Source organism: Zootoca vivipara, chromosome 1 (genome assembly GCF_963506605.1).
Source record: "Zootoca vivipara chromosome 1, rZooViv1.1, whole genome shotgun sequence".
NCBI classification, from domain to species: domain Eukaryota; kingdom Metazoa; phylum Chordata; class Lepidosauria; order Squamata; family Lacertidae; genus Zootoca; species Zootoca vivipara.
Window position 1 is genome coordinate 9,974,066 of NC_083276.1, and position 7,640 is coordinate 9,981,705.

General features: G+C 50.3%; 1 protein-coding gene across 1 annotated transcript; it reads left to right on the plus strand.

The window, feature by feature from the left end:
* On the plus strand, positions 1 to 3,130 carry AKAP5 (A-kinase anchoring protein 5). The gene has a single exon (XM_035116605.2). The coding sequence runs from the start codon at positions 753 to 755 to the stop codon at positions 2,205 to 2,207; it is 1,455 nt and encodes a 484-aa protein (XP_034972496.2). The 5' UTR covers positions 1 to 752; the 3' UTR covers positions 2,208 to 3,130.
* The last annotated feature ends 4,510 nt before the right edge of the window (positions 3,131 to 7,640 follow it).

Genomic DNA, 7,640 nt, shown 5'->3' on the forward strand with positions numbered 1-7,640 from the left:
GGAAAGCTGTTGCATTTTATAACCCAAGGGATGCTCATTGGAAAATGGACCGAAAGGCAATAAGAAGCAGGCTTGGAAGGACATGGGGGTGCCTCTTCCTGAACCAGTTTATGAAGATGCCCTTCTTTGTAGTCGCTTGCACGCAAAACCCCTGATTGGGAAAAGACACATATATTTGCAAGTGGATGTTGTCTCCTGGGGCTGTCGTTAATGGAGCAGGGCCAGTCTCTGATTATCCAAAATCTATTTTAAAACTATTAAAGCGCCAAGCTTCTGATGAAAGAGTACCGCACCGAGAGATGATTAAAATTGATGTTCGGAGGCGCTGGATAGAAAGTTCTTCAGTAAGAAACACGGAGGGGGGTTAAAAACATCCTGCTGTCAAAAAAGGAAAAATCTCACTCTTTAAAAAACAAAAAAACACTAAGAGAAAGAGAAACCTGCTTTCAGGTACCAATCAAAAGATGCTTTTGTAAAAAATAAAAATAGATAGGTCATCTTGAGGTCGTGAGAAGACATCTCAAGGGATGGTTTGTTGAGTTTGATAACAGCATATCAGCGCTGCAGATACAAAGGAGTTCAACAGTCTTCTGCAGAGAACTGTGGTTCTAAGGATTTTGTCAGTACTGTACACTTCCCAAACTACAGTTCCCAGTATTCAGAACTGATATAAAACTGATAGGTTTGTGGCATGGATCTGCCATAAGGATGTCTTTCCTCTGAAGCGATAGCTAAGGGACAGGGATTTAAGAATGGAGGATGCAACGAAAGAAATTCAGACAGAGAGTATGCAAGAACCGGAAGCCCCGCATGCGGAAAAGCCCTTCCTTCTGCACGAGAGCCCGGCCCAAAAGGCCTCTGCAATTTGCTTTAAGAAAAGGAAGAAGTCCTACGCAACGGAGAAAGACGAGGATCGTGAATCTGATTCACTTGCCCGAAAGGCTACAAACCAGCTCTCCAACTCTAGGCAAGGTCAAATGGAGGTTTCAGATCCATCGTGGACGGCAGGAGGGCCCTGGTTGTCGTTCAAGCGGCTTGTGACACTGAGAAGGAGGTCCAAATCCGCTTGGAAGAAAGAAGCGCAGTCTGGCTCCCGTGTGCAGCTGGAAACAAATGTGGAAAACTCTAGTGCCAAGGAGCGCACCAGCTCCAACCATAAAATTCCCTGCCTAAGGTTCTGTAGAAGCAAGAAGTCCTGCCAGGCTGAAATAACAGAGGAGGGGGATCACGGCGAGAAGGCCAGTGAAGGGGCGAGCATTCTGGATAACAAAAGGAACGGTGAACCAGAGTCTGTGTCTGTGGAAGGTCCTCTGAACACTGACCCATCCCCCAGGGGTGCCCTTGAAAACCAGGGCGACAATGGGGTTGTGAACAACTCTGAAGGGGTGGCTCCAGCCAGGAGAGAGGACGCTTTTTCAGAGATGAGTCCCGGCCCCGATCGATACACAGACTTTACGGCTCAGTCAGAAATCATCCACTCCGAAACGGTCCTCGAAACAGAAGAGGAGAAGCAACTCTTCCAGCTGCATCACGGAAGCCTCTATGGGGAACCTGAAGAAGTGAGAAACGAGAAGTTTGATTTTGAGGGAGAGGCGGGCTCCCTCCTTGCCCAGGACCTGCCAGAAAGCCAACCCAGCGTCTCGGAAGGAGGAGACTCGAAGAACTCGCCTGCCGAAGAGTCTGGGTTGGAACAATCTGGGGAGGACATCGTGGCGGAGGCCGACGGTGCCAAGGAAGGCAACTCGGTTGAAGTGATGCTACATTGCAGTCCGCCGGCCTCTGAAGACGAGGCTTCAAGGGAGCCAAAGGGTCCCAGCCAGGAAGCGGAATCCGACGATAACAAGCTTGCGATGCCTGGGGCGGGCATCGTGATAATGATCACAGAAGCAGAGGCCTTCCAGGAGGAAGAGGAAGAGGAAGCCAGCTATAGCTGTGAAACGTTTTCCTTTCCGCAAGCCAGCAAACAGAAAGCGAAGAAGAAAACCAGTAAAGGCCTCGATTCCAGGTCGGGGAGGGAAGGCAAGACGTGCTCGCAGGCCCAGCCGCCTTTGGGTGCCAGTGACCAAGAGCACTGGGCTTCAGAACAATACGAGGTGCTTCTGATTGAAACGGCCGCGTCGCTCGTGAAGGCGGCCATACAGTCGTCCATCGAGCAGCTTGTGAATGAGATGGCTCTGGAGCAAAATAAACAAAACAGTTTTCTATGATAGGGTCACAGGAGCTCCCTGGTGATCTTTGGCCATCAGGCTTCCACAAGTACTGTAGCAGATTCTGAGCACCGAGTAAAAGGTGCAAGGGATCTGCTATTTAAGTGGCTTGGCTGAATTTTCTGCATCAGGTGCCTGTCCTAGCCTTACAGGTTAATCCAGTATTAATGCCATAGGAAGGGTGAAGAAAGTCCTACAATATTTGAACTCGGCATGAAAGGCATCGGATGAAAGCCCGAGATAAATTGCAGTACCCGCTGCAATTAGCTTAATTTTGCATGTTGGTGAGACGGATGTATCATGTACATAAAAACAGGATTTTGGGAAGGGTGGGCCCTTTGCTGCATGGTGATGTGTCAATGGCTTGTTCTGCGTGGTAGAGCTAGGAAAGCAAGAAGCCACCTCTTCTTTCCCTTGCCCATTTATTTCCCTTACTTAGAACCAAGTTGTTCGATTCCCATTATTGCCAAATGCTTGAAGAAGCCCTACGTTAATCAAATTTAACACCCGCCAAATTGCTTTTGGTTAAGTTGCTGTTAGAGGCAAGTTGCTGAACCGGGATTTAATTACAGAACAGTGAATGAAGGATACACACGTTGAAATTGGCAAGCGAGCCATTTTTATCGGAGGTCTTGCAGAGGCCTCAAGAGCCATATTAGCAAAACTTCAGTGTTCATTTAGAAAAGTGTAACTTTCTAGAGCCTTTCGGCACTGTTTTTGCTCAAAATAAATGTTTCATTTTCAGAGACTTGGAGCCCCCTTGATCTTCCAAAGGGAAACCAAAAAGCAACAAATCTCATTGAGTACAGATTAAAACTATCGTCAAATATCAGGTGGTGTAAGGGATCGAAAATAAGACTCCTAATGCCGTTATGCAAATCTGTGACGCGGTCAGTTCTTGGAGTACAATATGCAATTCTGGTTGCCGTACCTGAACCAAGGATATTGTAGAGTTGCAGAAGAGGGCAACCAAAACGATAATGGAGGTGTAGTACGTTTCCTATGCAGAAAGGCTGCAACACTTGAGCCTTAAATATATATAAAGGTAAAGGGGCCCCTGACCATCAGGTCCAGTCATGTCCGACTCTGGGGTTGCGGCGCTCAGCTCACTCTATGGGCCAAGGGAGACGGAATTTGTCCGCAGACAGCTTCCAGGTCATGTGGCCAGCATGACAAAGCTGCTTCTGGAGAACCAGAGCAGCACACGGAAACGCCATTTACCTTCCCGCTGGAGCGGTACCTATTTATCTACTTGCACTTTGACGTGCTTTCGAACTGATATATATATATCTTTTTTAAAATTCAAAGAAATTGAAATGAAAATTAAAATTCAAAAAATAATTAAACTGTTCCTTCTAAGGCTTGGTTTCCAGACCCTTGATTATTTTGGTCGCCCTCCTCTGCGCATGTTCCAGCTCGTCAATATCCTTAAACTGTGGCATGCAGAACTAAACACAACTGGAATGCTAAAAAGATTTGCTGGAGTGAGTGTTTCTGAGGAGATCCAGCAAGCTAGGGCACTGCTTTGGCGCTTAACCATTTTCAAATGCAAGGGCTCTATCTACTCCTTAGTTTTCCGTAGGTCCACATAGGTTACCCTTGCACAAGTGCAAGAATGAATCATGCCTACCCATTTATTTCAGAAAAGAACCTGATCCGTGTGGGAGGCACATTTGCAACCCGCAGCGCTGCATCTGCGCACAGACGTGACACGATTCGGTGCTTATGCTCAAAGTGCGATTTAGTGCTTCGGTGCATGCGCGAGCACCGAAACCTGGAAGTAACCCTTTCCGGTACTTCTGGGTTTGGCGCATTTCTAACCCGAAAACGCGCAACCTGCAGCAATCGCAACCTGAGGTATGACTGTTTATCCCTCAAGCCATTTGAATTTCAGGAAGCCGGTAGAAAGTCTCCAGAAGAGTGGTTTTTTCTGGGAGTTCACCAGAGATCCAGGATGGAGAATGTTTTCAAGCTGAGGGCCACCGTCTCCACATAGGAAGGGGCCACATGTGGAGGTGGGCGGGGCCAAAGACAAAAGTGGGTGGAGGAATAATGTGACACTTAACCTTTGCTGGCTACATTCCAACCATGCAAATATCAAGAAGTTTCTACACCTGCAGATATAGGTGACCAATAGGCACTTGAGGCAAAAGATTCTGGTAGAGGTTGTTACCTGGGGATAGGACCTAAGGGTCCTAAGGGCCAGAGAGTGGCCTGCGGGGGCCACATTTAGCTGCGACAGATGTTCCTGGGGCTGCCATCAAGATAAGAGTGTCATTCATTCAGTATTGCTGGAGTTGTCACAAAGCAGTACCTGCCCATAACATTTGCGGTAATTAATAAAGGCTCTGGGATTGTTTTCTGGAAATGCGTGTTAAATCTGATGTCAACACGGGTGAACTTGGGAGTTTGCAGCTGGTCAGACCTACACAGTGTCGGTCCATAGGCATTTTGCACTGTCTCCAGATGTTAACCAAACCTCCTGCATGCATAGCAGTGGGCAATGCAGGAGACAAAGGAGTGACCCTGAGCCTTCTTGGTGTCGATTCTAGTCACCCCCTTCCCAAAATTGGGAGGGAAAAAAATGAAAACTGCTGCAGAGAATTGGGCAGTTCATACACTTCACACACATATTTTAAAACACACACAATTCTTGATTGGCACGTAATTATAGGCAAAAAGGATAGTGGAAGCTGTTCAAAGGAGGACCTGAAGTCAATCTCATTTTGCCAGCACCCAAACAGTGATGCTGTTTAATTCAGGTCCAGTGTACATGTTTATAAAAATCGCATGGTACAGCCCTATTAAGCTGGGACTGTACCACTTGAGAATGGAGGTAAATTTTTGGTTGGGGTATTACACACTTGATTGCTCCAGTTTGAGCCTAGGCTACTCCCTGGTGTTCTACTTTTCTAGGTACATGGAATACGGTTCTGGTTTTTGCTTCAAGTGAGAGTCCTAGAAGTGCAGAGTTGGGAGGGACCCTGAGGATCATCTAGTCCAACCCCCTGCAATGCAGGAATATGCAGCTGCCCCATATGAGGATTGAACCGGCACTCTTGGCATTTTCATCACCAGGCTCTAACCAGCTGAGCTATCCAGTCCTGCAATCCCGAATCTGCATTCTGAAATGACAGCCTTGGAGGTTAGGGATACTGCATAAAGGCTAGTGTCAGAGGGCCTGGTATGGCTACTCTAGAGTAACGACTCCAGCATGGTCTTTTAAGGTTTTTATTAAGTGCTGATTATTTACAGTGTTCAGAGCAGTAAAAATGCATCCTTAAGGTGCGGTGTCTGAACTCCCGAATGGCGATTGGCGCGTTTTCTTCCAGCACCACAGCTTTGGCAGACCCAACCTCTTCCCCCTACGTTTGCGTCGCAATTCGGGAGTTGGGGGAATTGGCCTCCCCCCTGTGCGTCCTACTTCCTGTCCCACCTGCGGCCTGGGCTCCACAACCTTGCCTGAGCCTCGGACACCACTTCCTGACTCTCCGCTGGAGGCAGAGCTCTCCTTACTCTCTCCCGCGCTTGGGGATGGGCTGGAACTTAAGATGGGAGGGACTTCCCTGTATCCCTCGTCCCTCACATCCATCCCCCTCCCAGGCTCCTCTCCCCCCCTTCCTAGTGGCTCTCCGCTTGCTGGGGACGAGTGAAACCCCAAGAAGTCTGTGGCATCCGAGCCTGTGGGTGTAAAAATTTCCCCCCAATCCTGCGATCTTTCTCCTTCCCCCTGAGAAGACGGGAATCCCAAGAAGTCAGTGGCGTCAGAGCTGGTGGGAGTAAAAATGTTCTGCCAGTCCTCTCCTGCCTCTGACGTCGTTGACCTCGGTGAAACCCACACCTCTTCTTCCGTGTCCTCAAATTCCGCTTCCCATCTCCATGGAGAGCTGCTGCCTGCTATCCCTTCCTCCTGCCCCTCCCCCTCTCCCTCCCTTTCCATGTGCCAGGGCTTGGGCCTGTGGGGGAACAGGGCGTGGAACTCTTCCACTAAAAATTCCTCAGGTACTTCTGTGGCCGGTATCCACTCATTGTGGGACGGCGGAGTGTCCTCCCATGCTATCAGGTACTCCAGTCCTCTCACCCCTCTCCTTGAGTCTAAAATCTCAGTTGCCTCATTGAGCTGTCGGGCGTCTCCCGTCTCCCCCCCTCCCTCTGGAGGCTGATCGCTGTCCCTGAACCTGGTACTTTCCCTGTACGGCGACAGCAGCGATCTATGAAACACTGGGTGCACTCTCATGTCCTCCGGCAGTGCTAGCCTGAAGGCTACCGGGTTGACCTGTTGCGTGACCGTGAAGGGGCCCAGCCTCCTGGGTGCTAACTTCTTGCATCGCCCCCTGGTGGGAAGACCTTCCGAGGATAACCAAACCTTGTCCCCCACCCTGATGACCTCTCCCGGTCGTCTGTGGCGATCTGCCCCCTTCTTGTACGCTTCCTTGGCCCTCTCCAAGTGTTCTCTGAGCTGCTGGTGCACCGTCTCCAGGTCCTCTGCCCAATCCTCTGCCTGTGGGCCCTCTTCCTCCTCCTCCCCCTCCCTCTCCGGGAAAGATCTGAGGTCGCGCCCGTAGTTGGCCTTAAAGGGCGACACCCCTGTGGAGACGTGCACCGCATTGTTGTAGGCAAATTCTGCCAGTGGCAGGCGATCCACCCAGTCCGTTTGCCTCTGGCTGACGTAACATCTCAGGTACTGCTGCAGAATGGCGTTGACCCGCTCCGCCTGTCCATTGGTTTGCGGGTGCCTAGCCGTCGACAAGCTGACCTCCACCTGCAGGAGGTTCATGAGCCGCCGCCAGAACCTGGAAACAAATTGGCGGCCACGATCCGAAATAACCCTTAAAGGCAATCCATGCAGTCTGAATACGTGGTCAACAAACAGTTTGGCCGTCTCTTCTGCCGAGACCGCCCTGGCACACGGTATAAAATGGCACATTTTGGACATGAGGTCCACCACCACCAACACTGCGGTCTTGCCCCTGGACGACGGCAGGTCTGTGATGAAGTCCATGGACACTACTTCCCACGGCCTGTGCGGTGTGGCTAAGGGCTCCAGCAAACCAGCTGGTGGCGCTCTGACCACCTTTGCTCGCTGGCAGGTGTCACATCCCCTTACATAATCCCGAACATCCTCCCGCACCCCTGGCCACCAGAAGTGTCTCATGACTAGGTGAGTGGTTTTGTCCCTTCCAAAATGACCCGCCGTTGGGTTGTCGTGCATCTGCTTGAGGGCCTTACCTCTCAGCTGTTTGGTTGGCAGGTACAGGGCTCCCTTGTAAAAAAGCAAACCCCTCCTTTCCTCAAAGTCTTTGGCCTGCTCCCCCCCCCTCTCAGTTCTCTGAAGATGCGGGTGGCAAATTCATCAGCTGCTGTCAGTGCTGTGAGTTCTGCCTCGCTCACCACTGTTGCTCCGCAGGACCATGCTGATGGGGGGGAAATATG